This window comes from Taeniopygia guttata, chromosome 20 (genome assembly GCF_048771995.1).
Source record: "Taeniopygia guttata chromosome 20, bTaeGut7.mat, whole genome shotgun sequence".
NCBI lineage: Eukaryota > Metazoa > Chordata > Aves > Passeriformes > Estrildidae > Taeniopygia > Taeniopygia guttata.
In genome coordinates, this window is record NC_133045.1 from 9,079,878 (window position 1) to 9,098,647 (window position 18,770).

Sequence of the window (18,770 nt, forward strand, 5' to 3'; positions counted from 1 at the left end):
AAACAGCTTTTGGGGCAGAGATCAGATGTTGCTTTTCATCTTGGCAGCATTCACTGGATTTTGTACTGATTCCTTGTCATCTTGAGCCTTTAAATGCCAACATCAGCTGCTGCAAAGATCAGAATGTACTGCCCAGGTTGTAACAGACTCAAAGCAGGGTGACACCAGCCACAGAAAATCCCACCCCAAACTGTTCAAAGGCAGTCCCAGGCACTTTCCTGTTTGTGCTCTGCTTGTAGCTTGACAGCTGAAAAACAGCGTGGAGTTTCGGAGGGGCTTGCTGGAAGGCTCAGGAGGAGGGAAAATGCTGCAAATACAGGAATTTTCCCAGAGGCTTGGATCTGGACAAGGTAAGGGCTAGAGGGATGGGTGGGAGCTGTTAGCACTTAGCTGTAGAAGTGGAGGAGGTTTGAAGTGAGCTCAGAGCTGGTGCTTGGAAGGGGTCAGATAAGGAAAGGATCCTGTAGCAAAGCCAGGCCCAGGTGCCATAGCTGCAGATGTGACCCTGTGAACGTGGTGAGATACAGAATCAGGCTCCTTCTGGGAGATAACTAAAACCTGGTGGGGAAATTCCATCTGAGCTCACAACAGCTTTCAGCCGGACTTAAAAACCCCTCTTCTTTCCTTTTCATAGCCTTTAACTGGAGTGATGCAGCATTTGGGGGACCCCAGCAAGGTCTGTGGGTCTGAGGCTGCCCTGGAGCAGTGCTGTGCCCTCCAGCTCTTGTGCTGACAGGCAGGGCAGGAGCATTTGCAGTCACATCTCTCATGGCATCGCTTCCCTCTTCCAGAGTGAAAAACAAGTATTTCCACTGGCTTGCCAGCATGCCAGACAGCAAACATTGAGCAGAGAGCTTGGAGATGTTTGGAGAGGAGTGAGCAGCCACATGAAAGCAGCGGAAAACGTGCTCCCAGCCCCTTTGAGGGCTGTGCTGCTCCGGAGGCAGGGATCCCACCAGCATCCTTCGCTCAGGGCTTTCACTTTACGGGGTGCAGCCAAGTCTCCCAAGCAGGAAAATATTCAAAGACGCTGACAACTCCTTTAAGCCTCACGAGTCTTGTGGTGAATGGGATTATTCAAGCCATGCTTGGGAGGGAGCAGTGTCCTCACAGTGATGCTGAAAAAGCTTCAGGATCTAAAACCCACGCTGACCACAGCACTGGCTCGTGTGCTGGGAAAGGGAGCCAGCTCTTTACCAATGCCTCTTGCCTTTCTTCTTGTGTTCCTGTGAGGAGCTGAGCTTGTGTACAGCCTTCTGATAATCCTGAATTAGGTACCAAGAGTCACAAGCAGGAGTTTGGGAGAAGTACTATGTCATTTTACAGTTCCATTTTCTGGGGTAACACCAAGGAGAGCCAGGGAGGGGAAGCACACTGGATAAAAAGGTGTTTCAGAAGTAAAAATTTGCTTGTAAGGTGTTTAAAAGGGAGTGGGAGCAAGAGAAAAACTAGATTATCTCGTGACAGTGAGGTCTTCCTTGTGCTGAGACCTCTGTAGTGTGTGAGGGGTTCTGGCCTGCTGCCATGCTCTTGAACAGCTTCAGGGATGTTCAGCCTCCAACCCTCAGGCTGGGGCCACATTTGAGAGTATTTCCCTTACTCACAGAATAAATCCTGAACTAAAACTTCCCCTGTGCAGGGTGGGGATGCTGTAAGGTTGCAGACTGGGGGAAACCTGCCAATAATAACAATACCAACATTCCTAATAAACCATTGCTGGTCTCTCTCAAAAATACATTTTCCTGAACTGTATTTCCAGCTTGGCAAAGAAAACTAAATTTACTGACATGAATTTCCACACAGTCATGCCATGAGGAAGGAAGGAAACAAAAACAAACAAAAAAAAAAGCTGAAAGAATTGGTTTGTTTAAAAAATATGTTCAATAAAAAGCACTTCTTTTCTTTTGGAAGGGTTGAAGAGAGGAGGGGAAGGGATGGATAAATAAGAAACTGCTGTGGTGGATCAGGAAAAGCAAAGACTGGCAGCAAAACCCCTGTGTTGGCTTTGTTTCTGTGTGAAGGGCAGGGACAGACATGTTTTAATCCTGGATCCTGTTGCCTTCAGTATATCATTCCTTGTGCTGTGCAAAAACATGGGAATTCTGTATCCTCCCTGTGCTGTGTGGAGCCCAGGTCCCTGCTCCAGGGGTCAGGGCAGACCCCTGGGCTTCTCCCTGCTGGCACAGCAGGGCAGCTGGGAGCTCTCTCATGCAGGCATCCTGGTGCCAGTGGGTGCTGCAGGAGGGAAAACAATGCCTGCACAAGCCGTTTCCCCCTCTCTGAGGTCCATGAACCAAGGATGGAGGATGCTCTGGGTTTGGGGTGACCATGTGTGGTGTCATGGGGACTGGCAGGGGAGGCAGCTGTAAGACAGCTCCTGCCCACCCCCCCAGCACATCCCCATGGTCCCTTATAGCTCCTCAGAGCTCTGCCCTCTGCCCCATGGGGAATACAAACAGCTTCTAGCACCACCCCCCTGCCCTTTGGGCCACCTCAAACAGCTGGAACGAGATAAACCTGACAAGTTTTTATATGTACAGAGATGCTCATCAACCCCCCCTCCCGCACCTCAAGTCCCCCAGTAAAAGCCAACCAAAAGAGCATTTAAAATTAAAAAAAAAAACAAAACAACAAACCCAAACCAACAACAGTTGACCTCTCCCCCACCTCAAAAAACCCCCAACCCAGTCCCCAACTGGGTCTCAGGTGGCAAATGGGGACGTGCCGTGTCCCCAGGTGTGGTGGAGATGGGATAAAGTGACCTCTTCCAAACAGGGTGTGGGGGGAGCCAGGGCTGGGCGCTGTCCTGTGCTCCCCCAGCTCGCTCTGGCCAGTGCTGGGGATGGGGCAGAGAATCAGTAGTATGAACTGGCCCAGGCTGTGTCCTGGGGACAGTCCTGGAGTGTGGCCCAGACACTGGGGTGACAGTTCATAGGTAAAAAGCTAAAAACTTGGTGAGGTCTGGCAAGGTGGGCAGCAGAGGGGAGGAGGCACCGCCCGCCCCTGGCCACCATGTCCCCACTGGTGTCCCCACGGCTAGTGGGTGCCCTTAGGACTCCGAGGAGGAGTGGGAGACGGTCTGGAGCAGCGATTTGTAAATGGCAGAGTTCAGGAAGCGGGGATAGGAGTCTCTGTGCATCAGCGTGTAGATCTGGAGCTGTGCGTCGTCGAAGGTGTGCGAGGACGGCTCCTGCATCTTCCGGTTGATGACCTCCCGCACCCGCGAGTCCAGGCTCACCTGGGGGGCACGGAGAGAAAGTGGGGGCTGGGGGACACCCAAGGACAAGCCCCCGGCCCAGCACCCATTCCTGCACCCCCTCTCAAGGGGAATTGGGTAACAATGCAGCACCAGATGTGGGGAGACAACAGTGTGCTTCATCCCAGAAGATATTGGCACTGGAGCCCTGGTGGCTGGGGAGGGTTGCAGGGAGGAGTGGGGATGTCTCTGGGTACCCTGTGTGTCCCCCAGCTGGGCACAGGGAGGTGGGCTGGGGTGGTCCTGCCCTGGGTATCCCCGCTCCGGGGATGCTGCAGGCCGGGATGCAGAATTTCCTCGGTCCGCTGGTGCCCTCGTGAGGTCTCGGCCCCGCAGCACAACCCAGCTCCCGGTCCCACTGCCAGCAGCGTGTCGAGGATTTCTGGGGGCTGGATATCCCTTTCCTACCGCCGTTCCCCTGCCAAACTCATCCCCAAATTGTCACAGGGCTCTGGCAGCAGTTGGAAGTGAGCCCTCTCCCTAAGAGCCCTCCCCATTTTAGCCTGAGCCCTCCTCTCAAAGGCTCTGCCTCCTACCTCCTTGGGAGAGAGGATGGAGATGTAGTCCTCGTAGATTATCCTGGCCTTCTCGTCGATGGTCTGCTTGTTGCACTCGGTTTTGAGCTCCTCACATGCCAGCCAGAAGAGCATGTTCTCCTCGCTGTACTCAGTCCGCAAAAACTCCCGGAAGACGTTGCGCCCCGCCGGGCTCTTCATCAGCTTGTCGAAGGACTGTGCCCAGCCCTGCACCTCCTCTGGCGTGGGTTTGGCACTGCCAGGTCCATGGAAAGGCAAGGGGATGGTGTTAGAGCCAGCCAGGGATCCCACTGTGTCCCTCCTGCTCATCCCCGGTCCCATCCCAAAGGTGCCCAACCGTGTCCCCCGTGCTCACGACGAGGCTGTTCCTGCTCAGGTGGTGTGGAGCTTTCCCAGGTCACTCCTGGGGTCTGTCCTGGCTCTGCTCAGCCAGGCTGGAGCGTGGCTTTGTTTTGGGCTGGATTTCCCAAACTGGGATGGTGCTGTCTGTGCACAAATCCCCACAGGAGGAAAAGCCCTTTGGTGGAGAGGCAGCTCTGAGCCAAGAGAGGCTGACATGGGTCCATCACCCCTCTCAGCCAGGGAAGGAGAGAAGGGAGTGGAGAAGGAGGGAGGGAGGGAGGCTGTTTCCCAGCAAATGCTCAGCACCTGCTCAAGCAGGCCAGGTACACTCATTATCCATGGCTAATTAGCACATCCAACCCTAACCCAGCTGTTCCAGGCACTGCACAGAGCCCCCACGGCTGGGTGTGTCACACCTATCAATGCTCGGTGCCGAGCATTCCTGGAGTGGGGAGCTGGCCCATCCCACTCCTCCCTGAGTGGATGTGGACGCTGCTGCTGCTTCCACTTCAGCGCTGAAACTCCCGGGAATGGCCTGTCCCCTCCTCTCCCTGTGGCTGCAAGATGCTCTTGGCAGTGAGTCTAAATGGCAGAATGAGGTCCAAAATCTGCTGAGGTTCTTCTGTACCTCAGTTTCCCTTTGCAATGGGCCTGAGGGCAGAATCACAGTAGGATTCAGCCTGTGGCTCCAGATGCCCTGTTTCTTGGTGAGAACTGGAGATGAGTTGCTGGCTGGACACATCACCAGGAACCCTGGGCCCTGGTGTCCTGATCCTCTGCCTGCTGTGTACTCCAAGGGCAGAACACAGTCCTGGCTGCCATGGAGAGTGGCAGAGGGCACAGTGCCATGCTGTGCTTGTCCCCAGCCCACTGCACTGCCCCTCCACTCACCACGCTTCACAGTTTGGGATTCTCTCCAGTTTGGTCTCCCGGGATGCCCTCCATGCTCGCTCTCGGTCCTCGTTCCTAACGGGGAGACAGAAAGGTAGTCAGGGGCACTGGGGACACAGGCAGAACCCTGACCACTGAATCTCCTCCATGGGCACCAGTACCCCTCACCCATGCTTTCCTCTCACCCACTGCCCTGGTGGCACCCTGGTTCCCTCATGCAGTCTTGCTGTCACCATGTGAGCGTGTCCCTGTGCTCAGGGGCTGCTCCACCACTCGGGCTGTGTGCCAGGGCCATGTGCCAGGGCTGAGCTGAGCCTGAGTGGCCACAGCAGCCGACAGAGGTCAGTGCTGGATCAGCCCAAGGCGAAGCTGATGTGTTCACAACAATTGTGAGCCGCTGTGTCAGGAATAATCACCAAGAAGAAAACAAGTGTTTATTGGTGATGTGCCAGCACTGGTCTGGCCTGGAGGCAGACAGGATAGAGGTGCTGGGGCTTGGGGATACGGTGTTCCCTGTCCCTGTGTCCCCTTGTCCCTGGGGGTGTTGGTGGCACAAGTGGAGAGCAGCCACCAGCCAACTTCCCCTGGGCCTGTGAATTCCGGTGCCCAGCAGTAACCGCAGCCCTTCCTGCTTGCGACACTGTCCCTCGCTGCTCGCACAGGACTGGCTGTGCAAACCTCTGCCCCAGCGTGGGCAGCTGGGCTGGGCAAAGCTGGGGGCACGTCCCTGCCTGTGAGTCCCCAGGGCTCACTGCCTGAGCCCCACTCAGCAGCCAGCACCGCTTGCTCCAGGAACGGGACACAGGAAGAACAGCTGTCCCATCTCTGGGATTTTTGCTCCATCTCTGCTCGCAGGCTCTTGCAGAGATGAAGGAGAGGCACAGGGAATGCCACCAAGCCTAGGGCAGTGTCTAGGAGGGAGATGCATGGGGCTCAGCTCCAGGGTTTTTTACTCCTCCAAGCTCGCTGCTCTTGGTGGCTGTAAAGACCAAAGCTGCTGCAAAGCTGGAGTTATCAGCAATCTCTGACTAAGCAGATGCTGAGGAGGAAGAGCAGATGGGCTTTCCAAAATCTGGGCTATCCAGAGAATAAGGAACTGGAGATCCTCAGTTAAGGACAGGAGGTGCAGATGGAGGCAAGAGCTGGTTCCACCCTTGGCTTTGGGCAGTGTTGGGAGGGCAAGGCTGAACTCTGTGCCCACTGCTCCAAGGCAGAGCTTCCCGGAGGGCTCACATGAACCAGGGCCATCCTTCCCTGGACACCATCAGGGCAGCCCTGGGGAGCCCCACTGCTGCTTTCTGCTCTGTGTATTCCAAGAGATGTGGCTCACGGGCAGCCACAGTGCAGCCAGGACTCTGCCCTGCCCTGCCTAGGGGTGACGAGGTGGGTGGGGGATGCTCACTAAGCCCACAGGAGCCAGCCTGGCTGGGCAGTGGGACGTACCACGAGCAGCTGCAGCAGCAGCACCAGCAGAAGCAGCAGGCGTTGGGGCGGTGGTTGCTGGCGGGTTGCACCGTTGTCGGAGAAGTCTCATACCGGGACATCGGAAGGAGTGACTCTGCGGACGCGGGTCCTGCGTACTGAAAGGCAGGAGGGTGCAGAGGGTCAGGGAGCTGCCAGTGATCAAACCCCATCTTGTGCAAGCACATAGAGGAGCAGCCCCCGTGCAGTGGCTTGCTGTAATTTAGTTTTGGCTCCTGCTTGCCTCCCTGGCCCCTGGCTGGTCACTCTCACCTGTGTCCCAGCCTCATACACGGTGGACGGCGTTGGGTCGTGCTTCAGGGGCTGTTGTGCCACTCTTAGCTCCTCCCAGCCCGTGGGTGAGCTGTGAGACCCCCTGGCTAATGTCCCTGCCACCTCCTGGATGGAGCCTGTGGGGAGGGAGAGGAGTGGCACCACGTTAGTGCACAGAATCCCCGTCTTTGAGCGGCTCCGGGGGCTGCTGAGTGCCGGGAAAGCCCTGGGCAGGTGGCGAGCGAGGGCAGGGCAGCAGGCAGAAAGTGCAAGAAAAGGAAGTGAGAAGGAAAGTAGAAGAGGAAATGCACTGGGACATGCTCTGCCAGCCCCCTGCTTTGCCTGGGATCCCATCCCACACTTTGGGGATGCTGTGGGGCTCACTGCAGGCAGCAGTGGGGCTTGGCAGGGTGAGGGGCTGGCCCTGCACACCCCTGGCCATGCACACCCCTGGCCATGCCCTGTGCCATGAGGAAGAGAGGCCGAAATCCCTGTTGTCTTCAGGCATGGCATGGGGAAGTCGGAGCTGCTCCACGGCATCATGTGAGTGGAAGGGAACAGGGTAGTGGTGGTGAGTTTTCACAGCCCCTTGTCCCAAACCAAGCCTTGTCCCATGCCACCTGCCTGTCCCTGCCCACACCACTGGCTCAGCCTGGAGCAGGGATGCTCCTGGGTAGGAGAGATGCTGGGCTCAGCATGAGCAGTGGTTATGTCAAGCCACAGCTGGCTCTACCTCCCTGTGCCCTGCCAAGGGTGGTGGGCAGCAATCCTGGTCCTTCCCCTGCCAGAAGGAAGGAATGGAGCAGGGGCAGCAGGCAGGGAGAGCCCCTGGAGATCTCAGCCTCAGCATCCCCACCTTGAGCAGCCCCAGGCCTCAGCGTCTCGGGTCTAAGTTTTGTTACTCAGCAAGTGGACAGAGCAAGGCTGTGGGATGCAGCTGGGGACAGGGCTGTCCCCAGAGGGACATGAGCCCTGGGGCTGGAGCCCCACCCTGTTCCCAGCACAGCCATCACCCAGCAGCGCTTTCCTGGGCCCTCACAAACCCTCCCACAGTCCCAGTGCTCCCACAGGAACGAAAAAGGAGAGAGTCTGTGTTTCACTCCCAATTGTCCCTATTTATAGCCCCAAGTGCTGGCAGAATGGCTGTGACCTTGTCACCCGGTTCAGCAGCAGCTCTGCTCCCTCTTGCACCGTGCTGCCTTTGGGTCCACTTAACCCCCCCACGTTTTCCCTTTCCTTTGCCTCCCCTGGCCCAAACCATCTTCCACTGCCAGCACCCCTCTTCCCACTGCCCACCCACATCCCACTGCTCACCCCATGGCACCCAGCACTGCCGGGGGCTGCAGCACCAACAGGAACTGGGGTTGGGGAATGGGGTGAGAGCAGGAGAACCTGAAGGCTGGGAAAGCCCAGCTCCCTCCCAGCTCAGCTTGGCTCTGCCACAGCCCTGGGCTATGGAACAGTTGGACTGGGGGTGGCTGAGGGACCAGGATGTGGGGACAGAGTGTGGCTTTGCTCTGTGGGGACATCCAGGTACTTCACTTTGCTCGTTGGCCAGAGCTGACCTGCAAGTGGCTGAGCCAACACACCCTGGAGAGGCAGCAGGAGGGAGTGGAATCCCCTGGCAGGAGATCCCCTTCCCATACTCAGCACCTGGCCAGGAGCAGGATCAGGTCTCTGCCCACCCTGGGTGATGTGGACACACCCAGGGCCATTCTGGAGGAGTGTGCTGTGCCATGGGGAAAAGGGAGAAAGGAACTGTGGGCCTGCACAGGGACCACAGGGACCTTGTCTGATGGCACCAAGAGGTGCTGCTGGTGTGATCCTTGTTGGTACCAATGCCAGCACATCTGGGCTGGCACCAAAAGCCAAGCTCAGCATATTTGGATTGGCAAAAGGTAACACCAGCACACTGCGATGGACACTGAAAGGCACTGCTGTCATGGTCTGGATTTGGATCTGCAGGGATGATTTCCCAGCACCCTTTAATGGCCCTGCCACCCCCACCTCTCCACGCTGGCAGGGGCTGGGTGCTGTGAGGCTGCCACCAGCTGCCCCAGTGCCAGGCCTCCCCACGGGGCTGCTGGGGCTGGCGGATAGGGAAGTGCCGGAGGGAAGGCAGGGGCGTGCACTCGAGGCTGCAGAAACAGGAAGGATGACAAAAAGGGGACATTTCCCCACAGAGAGGAGAGAGCCCTGAAGCCACCCTCCCTGAGCTCCCCAAGGCCCCTGTGAGTCTGGAGTCCCCGTGTGCCCCTGAGCTGTGCCAGGTGACATCACACGCCTGTGATGTCCCCATGATGTCTGGCACCACCCTGTCCTCCTGCCAAATGGAGTGGGGACCCTCCATGCAACTGGACGAGCTCTCCCCAAAATAATTTTCAAAGGGGAACCTCCCCTTCTAGCAGGCCGAGGCCTGCTGAGATGCTGGTCCCATCCCATACACCTGCATATGAAGTTCCTTGTGCCCTGCTCACCCTGGGCAAAGCAGCCTCCCCCAGTTCTGCAGCACGGGGCACAAATCAGCACCCACCTCAGAGCAGGGGCACCCACCTCAGAGCAGGGGCACTCCCAGCACAACCTGTGCTGCTCCCTGATGTGCCGTGGGTGCTGGGAGGACTGGGGGGTGTGGGAGCAGCTCTTGTGCTGTGTCCATACCTGCAGCCTGGCCATGGCACCAGCCAGGGTGACCCCGGCTGGCTCAGGGGGCGCACGGCATCGCCAGGACCGCCGGTCTGCGGGCAGGGAGGTGGGGGAGAAAAGAAGAGAGAAAGAGAAAAGAAAAGCGGCTGAACACATCCTCTCACAGGAAAGGGAGTGGTAAGGGAAGTGGCAAACTCAACTGAAGAGTTCAGGCCTTTTTTGGGAAAGCCCCAGCCCAGCCCAGATGCTCTCCTTGCTGCCCCATCGAGGGGCACGGTGGGTCCCACCAGGGGCTGAGCCAGGTCAGCCTCCTGCCTCCCAGGAGGGCTGGATCCAGCAGCAGATGGGGCTCCCCAGCCAGGACTGGCACTGATGGCACCCTCCTGGAGATAGCCTGGGCACGCTGGTGCTGGAACAACCCCGTGTCGAGGAATGGCTCTGCCGAGGGTGACAGACAGGATATGTCCCCAGGGCGTGTGCAGGTCCCCAGGTCCTCGCTGACCAGCTGAGGCCACTTCAAAGCGACAGTGCTTTGTGCCACACTGCGCTGCTGATGTCCCCGGGCTTGCAGCACTGCCCGCAGGGCACAGAGGTGGGCAGTGCGGGAAAGGGGCTGTGCTGAGCTGGGGCTGAGTCAGAGCCGCCGGCGGTGCCTCCGGAGCATCGTCCGTGCGCGGTGGGATGCGCCAGCCTGATGCACAGAGCGCAGCCCTGCTGCCTCGGCCAAGAGTGACTCACAAACAAAGTTGTTTGGTTTTTTTCCTCTTCAGGAAAAAAAAAAAGAAACAGAAGAGAGAGAGAAATCAGCGGCCAACCTCCGTTTTCTTGATTAAATTCACCCTCGGCACTGCTGCGGGCAGAGGAGGCTCCAGCTCACAAGCGACCTTGTGGTCCCTGCTGGCGGCTGCCCCTCGGTGGCACGGTGTCACCGCAGGTGAGAAAGGGCAGCGAGGGGAGAAGGGGCGGAGGGATGCTGGCAGCCATCCCGCTCCCCGGGGCAGCACCATGTGCCTGTTATCAGCTCATCCCAGCGCCGCCGCTTCCCTCTCCTTCCCCGCGACACGAGTTATCACCTCCCTCCTCCCGAAGCCAAGGCAGCTGTGCTGCTGCTGGCCCCAGCGCCACTCCATCCGCATGGAAACCCTCCCATCACCCCAAATCCACCGCCGGTGTCGGCAGCTCCTTCCTCTGCCGTCACCCCCTGCCGCTCCAGGGGCTCAGCCGGGCTCCGCTTCTCCGGGCACCTCATTTATTATTCTCCAGAAGGTTTGCCAGGATTCCCTTTGCTGCTACAAGGCAGGGCGAGAGCTGCGGCTGTCAGGATGCAGCCACGCTCCCCTGGCCTCCGGCATCCCCAGCTCACAGGCACCCAGAGTCTTTTTGTTCTCTGGCCACCTCTTGTCACTCTCCACCCCAGGAAAAGACCTTCCCTTTGTATTTTATGGGTTAAAACCGGGACAGCAGCTTTGCTGCTCATCACAGAACCCTGCAAGGATCATTTGGGTGGGGACAATGAACAAACCCCCAGTGGCAACAGAGACACCATCCCTGTCCAAGTCCCTGTCATAGCCCAGTGATGCTCAGCCAGGAGCAGCACCGGATCCCTCTCCGTGCCTTGGAGGAGCTGCAAACACCCATCACCTGCTAGACCAGCCACGCTGGATCACTACAAGGAGAGCCTGGCAGCCGGGCTGCCCGCCTGCTGCTGGATTCTCCAGTGTCTAATAAGGGCTCAGCACAGCCTGCAGCTTCCCCACCCCCTCCCTGGCATCCTCCCAGGAGGTCCCAGCACCTCTGATCTCTGCCAAATTTGGCTGGAAGCAGCCACTGAGTGCAACCAGAGGCGAGGCAGCCCAGCAGGCAGCTGGGGTGGGTGGAAGGGGGCTGGCACCCCCCGGGACCCCTCTGCCGGGGCTGCCCCATGGTACCAGCCCTGGCACCGCCGCCGAGCCCCACAGCTGCCTCCCGCCCCCGCAGCCTGTCCCAGCCACCTGCCAGCAGCACAGGAAGTTTTAGGAGTTATTTTTAGACTTGGTTTTCAATCCCACCCCCCCCTCCTTAGCAATCTTTCAGAAAAAGATTAAAGAGGTTGAGGGCTTGAGCCCCTGGGCTCTGCGGGATGGGGCTGGGCTGACCCCAATACCACCAGCACAGAGGTGCCAGGGATCCCTGGCACGGCTGGGTGGGCTCTGCTGGGATGAGGGTGTGGTTATACCCGTGTGGCTGCACCCTGCTGTGTCCTCGCTGCCCTGCCAGCCCAGGGCACTGATAAAGAGCCCGCAGCACTGATAACGCTGCAGATGTGCCCACACACGTGGCTGAGGCCAGCGGGTACCTTTGGGGAGATCCTCTGCCCTGCAGTGATTTCTCTGCCATTCCCAGAGGCTGGGAAGGCAAATCCTGCTGGTGGGAAGTGTGAGATGCTTCAGTGTGTCTGAACACTCTCCCCAGTCCTTAACACCACGAGAGCTGACAGCCCCTCTCCTGCCAGGATGAGGATGATGCTGGGGTCCTTCTCCAGACCAGCCATCTCCCCTGCTCCCAGTGTATTTCTGCTTGAGCATCCTCCCAGCTAAATCCATCATAAGCCTTCCCAAAAGGACCACATGAACCTATCCAGCTCCTGCTGGGAAGAGGAGAACAGACCCATGGCTCTGTCCTGGCACCACTGGGCAGCATGACAGGCACAGCGCTGCCAGCACCCACCTCCCTGACCACAGCTTTTGCACCGAAACAGAGTCAATTATTTTATAACATAAAAGTGGCCCCGCGGCAATCAACTGGGGGATTTAGTAAGGCAAGCCCTGCCAATGATGTTTCTACTGCTAGAGGTTTTGTGTGTTAGGGTAGGTGCCTGTTCTGCCTTGGGTACTGATCGGTGGGAGGGGAGCAGAAAGATCAGTGATCAATACTCAGCGGGGGCTGAACGGCTGGAGGAGCCTGGTGGCTGACGGGAGGGAAGATCAGAGCAAAGGGAAGGATCCAGCACCGGCATGGCCAGGGTTAGAGCTGAGCTGGGCGGGTGGTAGGCTGCTCCTGGTTCAGAGCAAGCTGCCAGGGACCTCAGGACAGTGGTAATCTGAGGGATGAAGAGTGGCATCTTTCAAGGAAATGAGGAACCAGACAGAGAACCAAGGCAGGAGTGGGATGAAAAGGAAGAACTCTGCACCACAGGGAAATGCTTGATCAAAGGGCTTAGCACAGCTCTGAGAGCTCCCAACACCACTGAGGGATGATTTTTCCCTCAGCCCCAGTACAAGACCAAACCCCACTGGCTGCATGCAGAGCCCTGCAGGGGAGGCACCAGGAGGTGCAGGAGGAGGTTTGGGAGCCTGTGCTGGCACGGGCAGGAGGTGAGTGTGACCACGGCCAGGACAGGTCTGGCCCTGCTCTCCAGCCACACTTCCCACCCAAAGCGTGGCCCCACTGGCATTGATGTGGTCAGGGCAGGGCTGAGCCCGGCTCAACCAGCGGTGGGACCAGCCAGGCCAGGGCCACACCAGCAGCTGGGGATAGCTGGGGACAAGGGAAGCACGTCCCAAACGCTGTACCCAGGGGAATTTGCCCACCATGGTTTATTCAGCTGTGGGTGCTGCTGCCTGCACACTGCCAGCCCTGACAGATGCCTTTGGAGGCCTGGCTTCAGGCAGATGTCACTTTGTGCTGGTGGGGACATGTTCCAGAGCTGGGACACGTCCTCAGCGTCAGGTCCCTTGACTACAGCTTTCAGAGCTGGGCTGTCACTTGTACCAGCAAAACTTTCTCCCACACAGACTTTGGTCCTGCATTGAAACAGAGGGACTGGGAGTGAGCCCCCCAGGACTTATCCTGCAGCCAAACATTGGTGACCCAGTGCCCTGCCCAAGTTCTGGAGAATCCCAAGGGTCACAGGTGACCCCTGTGGTGTGGTCATGGTGCCAGGGCAGCAGTGAGGCTCTGCCATGCCCCAGCCACCAGAAGGGTCATGGTGAACATTCTGTGTCCTCTTAATCTAGCTGCCCTGGTGATTTAAAGCCCAACCAAAGGGGAAGACTGATGGCAGGGTTCAGCTCCATCACCCCAGGGAGGAGCTGGCAGTGTGGGGAGGAAGGAAGCATGTCACCCTGTGTGGCCCCATGCCACAGAGGTGGCCCTGGGACACTGTCTGGCAGTGCAGCTGCTGCGTGCCCCGGGGTGCAGGACCCTGGCCATGGTGGGTGCCCACTGCAGGCATTCTGGGCTCAGATGGTGGGGGTGGGCCTTGCAGGGGATCTCAGTGAGACCCTGATCTGACAGGCCATGGTGACACCCTTTGCTGAGCCCCCAGGATGCTGCAGGGTGCAGGTCCCATCGGAGGATACGAGCTGCTGTCACAGCAATACATTTCTGCAGCCCCAAATCTGCTTTGCCAGCTCTCCCTTCCTGGTGAAACCCACACCAGGCTCTCAGGCAGCATCTTCCCTTGGTTTTTGTTGGTTTTTTCCAGTCTACCTTGAAGCTTTCTGCCCACTAATGCCAACATGTACCTGTTTGTTCTTCCCGTGCCCTTTGCCCTGGAACGCTGCTTGGGCATTCTCCTTCTGCCGAGGAAGCTACAGCCCTGCTTGGGTTCAAACCTGCAGGAGGGGGAGCAACTGGAAAACCCAAACCCTTGCCCCAAACCCTTTTGCTGAGCCCCTTTAGGCTGAAGCAGGAGCACTTCCAGCACTGGGAGCAGGGTGCCAGTGCAGTCACAGCCTGTCCCCTGCCCACAGAGCCACAGCTGTGCACAGGAATGCCACAGCCCATCCCGTTGTTGCCCTGGAGGTTTTGCAGCATTTCTGCCTCCAGAGTGGGCAAGTGCTGACAAGTGAGTGTGGAGTGTGGCAAACCTGGGCCCCCAAGCCCAGCGTGTCTCCACAGCTGGAGCAAAGAGCCCTCAAAAGGTCAACCGAGGCTGGTACCAAGTGGTTGGAGAACTGGAAGGGCAGCTTGTTCTAAAACTCGACCATACATTTTCCTGCTGTCAGGAAACCCCCTTTTTTCCATGTCTAAGATGAATGGTGAAGCTGAACCCCAAAGAACTTTGTTGTTGTTTTCATTGCTGCTCCACCCTTCTCCTGGTTAAGTTTTGCTCTCACGAAATGGCCAAGGGCAGGAGGTTTTGCAGGATGGGTGAGTGGCACAGTGCTCCCTGCCTCTCCTGGTACACTCACCCAGAATAAGTGAGGTCCCAGGGACCCAGAGGAGATGATGGGATGGGCTGAGGCATCACCCTCCGTGCCCTGCACAGTGTCTGGGGAGGGGGAAAATCACAGGCAGGAGGTTTCTGTTACTGGTCCACTCTGAAGAAGGAGCCCAGTGGATTTCCAGCCAAAAATAACAGAAATAAAATAATTCTCCATGCTCCCAGGGAGCGCTTTCACAGAAGGGTGAAAGGTTGATCAAAATTCAGGGTTGCTGCCTTATTTTACACGGTCCTTGGGATCTGGATGGAGCCAGGATTCTGCCTTCACTAGTTTTACCCCAAAGCCACCCCAGGGCCTGAGGAAGGATGGGCAGCTGCACAGGGAACTCACCCCAGGGCTTGTGAACCAGCACAGCCAACGGCTCCTGCAGAGCATGCACAGCTGGATTTAAGTTGTTTGATCCCTGTGAGAAGTTCTGGATGTCTTGAAACCCGTGGGAGCAGAGGGAAGAGCTGGCCAGTGGTGTTACCAGAGCTACCATCACAGCCATCGGATGGGCACGGCAGTGAGGATTCAGGATTTTCTGCAGCACAGGGCAACCCATGGAGTGGCAGCTGGGAAAGGAAATGGGCTGGCTGAGCCCAGCAGTGATGGGAATGAGCTGGAGGAGGCTGGAGTGGTGCTGGTGCAGGATGGGCAGTGAACAGGGAGATGCCTGGGGCTGGATGGCTGTTCCCTGAGCTGTCAGAGCTGGGGCAGTGATGGCACCACAGAGCTGCTTCCCAGTCTGGGACAGGGTGTTTGGAGTCCCTGCGAGTTCAGCTCCTTCCCCTCTCACACCATGGAAGATGTGGGACACTTCCCTATCCTGTCCTCCCCACAGGTGAAACCCAGGGTATAACACATGGGGGGGATGCAAAAAAAAAAAAAATCACTGATAAGGTCCAGGATCTTTTCTTCTCCCCAGAATAAGTGACAACCATGAAATAATGTATAAAACCAGCTGGATTTAGATCCCCCCCCCGCCTCTGAACAGCTTCTGTAATGGAAATGCAGAGAGGGATGTGCAGATGAATAAGGAACTGAGCAATAGGAAGTCTCAGGCGAAGGCCGTGGGCACCAGATCACTCAGAACCTGCTGTTATCCAGGCAAGAGCCCACACTGCTGAGCCCTGAGTGTGGCATGGCAGTGGGGGTGCCTCCTGGCCTTGCTGTGCCCTGCCTGTTTTTTTTGGGATGCTCAGGCATGGCCAGAGGTTGGTGCATGAACTGATCTGACAAGCAGGAGGAGCTGGGAGGGAAAGGCAGAGTGGCTCTTACCTCCTCCTGAGCTTTCCAAAATTCTTTTATCCAGAGGATAAAAATTTGGGGGAAAAAAAGAAGAGGAAAAGCCCCAGCAGCTCGAGCTCATCCTCTGCAGAGCTTGAGGAGTGACACAGTGGCTGCTTTGCTACTCCTGACCTGTTGCTCACAGGGAAGAGCTCTGAGCACTGAGCTCACCCACTCACTTCGCATCAGCCCAGCTGAAAGCCGGGTCCAGCCTAAAAGCAAAGACTAGAACTGAAGCTCAGCCAAGATGGGAGAGGATGCACTTCAGGAGATGGCCGAGATGGGCTGCTCCAGCACCTTGGGCAGACTCAGAACCAACTGCCCTGCCATGGTATTTTTCTCCCTTACCCTTTCTGGATTTCATTTAATTATTTATCTGCCTTCAGTTCTTTCTTTTTTTAAATAATAATATCAAAACTGCACCCTGACTGAGATACATTCGTGTCACTAAACTCCTGCTTCTCCACTACAATCCTGTGAGGTGGAGGTTGTTTAATTGCTGAAGAACATGACTGTATTTTGATCAGTGGCTTGAGTCATTTGTGGGGAAGGGCTGACGCGGAGCAGCTAAAATCCTTGTAGGGAAGTCTGATGTGGCTCTCTCCCTTGGGAGATACTCTGAAATATGTGCCCACTGGGGTGACCCGTTTATCCCAAAGAAAACTACGTGCACCAGGCCAGCAAATGCCACAGCTCCTCTCATCCAGCATGACACGGGATGAGCATCTCCACTGACGGGGATGGAGATGCATCCAGAGGGGAATGAACTCCCCTCACAGCAGGGGAATCCCTCCCACTCGCTTAACACGTTTTGTTTAGTTTCTTAAATAAGGCCGTGGATCTGTGCCAGAGCAGCCTCATGGAAGCAACGGGGAGAGGGAGCTTCCCGGGGAACATCTCGGTGCCCGGGGATGCGTGGTGGCCCTCACACGGCAGGGTGACCCACACACGGCAGGGTGACAGGCACACAGAAGGGTGACCCACACACAGCAGGGTGACCCACACACAGCAGGGTGATCCACACACAGCAGGGTGACCCACACACGGCAGGGTGACCGGCACACAGCGTGATGACCCGCACATGGCGTGGTGGCCACGCTGGCCCTCTCCATCCCTTGGCCACAGAGTTGCGGTGCCAAGTGGCAGCATCCCACGCCGCCACCCACGCGATGGGCTCGTGTTGGGCGACCGTCGCATGTCACATCCCTTTGGGGGACACCACCGAGGCACGTCCCTCAGCCACCCCTCGGCTGTGCCGCTGCTGGAGAACCCCGCGGGGACCGGAGCTGGAGGCTGCCCTGACCTCAGGCAACCTTCCCGAGCCCCGGCGGGCCGGGTCAGGGCTGCCCATCGCCCTGGCGAGGCTCAGCACCCTCCGCACGGTGCCCGGGGAGCTGCCCGGGCAGGGAGCTCTGCCCGGCCGAGGCGCTGCGCGGATGCTCCGGCGCCGCCCTGGCACCCACCTGTGGGTGCAGAAGAGCCGGGGAGGCCTCCGGGAGGGGGATCCTCCCTGCAACCCCCGCCCCGGGCTGGGCAAACCCCGGTACGGCCGGCCCTGCGGCTGGAGGGTGCCCCCCTCCTTCCCCCTCTCCATCCTCCTCCTCCTCCTCCTCCTGCTGGCAGGAGCCCTGCCCTCCCCTGGGGGGATGCGGCGGGGAGTTCCCCCTCCCTGCTCGGCGCTCGGGGTCCCCCCGCCCCTCCGGCCGGTCCCCACGGAGCATCCCCCCGCCCCGGCGCTCGCACACGGGGCCGGTGACAGGCGGCAGCCGGACACACGGACGCACGGACAGACGGACGGGCACGGGCAGGGCTCTCCATCCTCGGCGGGGCTCGGCGCGTGTGGGCAGAGCCGTGCAGGAGGGAGGATGCCCGGGGCAGGGCTGCATGCAGGGGGAGCGTGCAGAGGGGCTGCGGGAGGAAGAGAGGGTGGGCAAAGCGGGGTCCGCCGGGGGAGCGAGGCTGGGCTGGGCACCGGGCGAGGGAGGGGGCGATGGGGGCGCGTCCCCCCCACCCCCCCCCCCCATCCGCGGCAGCCCCTGGCCGGGGCGCGGGGTACTCACGGGCCGGGCATCCGCGCCGCCGCCGCCGCCCCCGGCCGCCGCCGCTGCGCTGCCGCCGGGCTGGGCACCGGAGGGAGAGGGAGCGGCAGCGGGAGCCGAGCGGCGGCGGCGGCACTGCGCAGGCTCCGGCCCGGCCCCGCCGGCCACTTCCGAAAGCGATTGCAGCCCTGGCACTTCCTCACGGCACACACACGCACGCTCGCACACGGACACCCACCCGCGCCACCCACGGAGCCGCCCCCTGCCCGCTGTGCCAGCGCCAGGCACCCACTGCTGTGCCCAGCACCGGCATCACTGAACCAGCGCTGGTACCCAGTGCCAGCACCCTGCACCAGCGCCCAGTGTCACATATTGGCACGCAGTCCAAGCACCGTGCTCCCACTATTGATAACCAGCACCATGCACCGAGTGCTGGTACAGTGCCACTATTGGCACCCAGCAACAGCATCACGGACCCAGCACTGGGTCCCGGTACCAGCACCGTGCACCCAGTACCACACCCAACACCAGCATCACGGACCCAGCGCTGGGTCCCAGTACCAGCACCGTGCACCCAGTACTTACACCCAGCACCAGCACCACGGACCCAGCGCTGGCTCCTGGTACCAGCACCCAGCACCCACTATTGGCACCCAGCACCAGCATCACATCCCCAGCACTGGGTCCCAGTACCAGCACCCAGCACCCAGTACCACACCCAGCACCAGCATGGTGCACCCAATATCGGCACCAACCCTGGGGTGTTCTCCCATCCCCAGAGGATGGGGAAGGGCTGTCTGTGAAACTTCCCCCAGACTGCTTCCTACCTAAGGCTCCCTACCCAGGAGTGGCT

At 58.8% G+C, this 18,770-nt stretch overlaps 1 protein-coding gene across 2 annotated transcripts; it reads right to left on the minus strand.

The window, feature by feature from the left end:
• Nucleotides 1-1,297: 1,297 nt before the first annotated feature.
• On the minus strand, nucleotides 1,298-18,095 carry RGS19 (regulator of G protein signaling 19). 2 transcript variants are annotated; one of them, XM_072916937.1, is made up of 7 exons: nucleotides 17,939-18,083; nucleotides 9,418-9,494; nucleotides 6,760-6,896; nucleotides 6,469-6,605; nucleotides 5,026-5,100; nucleotides 3,793-4,027; nucleotides 1,298-3,238 (listed from the first exon to the last, which is right to left on the minus strand). In XM_072916937.1, exons 4-7 carry the CDS (start codon nucleotides 6,567-6,569, stop codon nucleotides 3,050-3,052), a joined length of 600 nt encoding a protein of 199 aa, XP_072773038.1. In that variant the 5' UTR covers nucleotides 6,570-6,605; nucleotides 6,760-6,896; nucleotides 9,418-9,494; nucleotides 17,939-18,083; the 3' UTR covers nucleotides 1,298-3,049. The 2 variants fall into 2 exon arrangements, with proteins under 2 accessions (XP_072773038.1, XP_041576120.1); XM_041720186.2 differs by lacking the exon at nucleotides 9,418-9,494 and having other exon boundaries at nucleotides 17,939-18,095.
• Nucleotides 18,096-18,770: the final 675 nt, after the last annotated feature.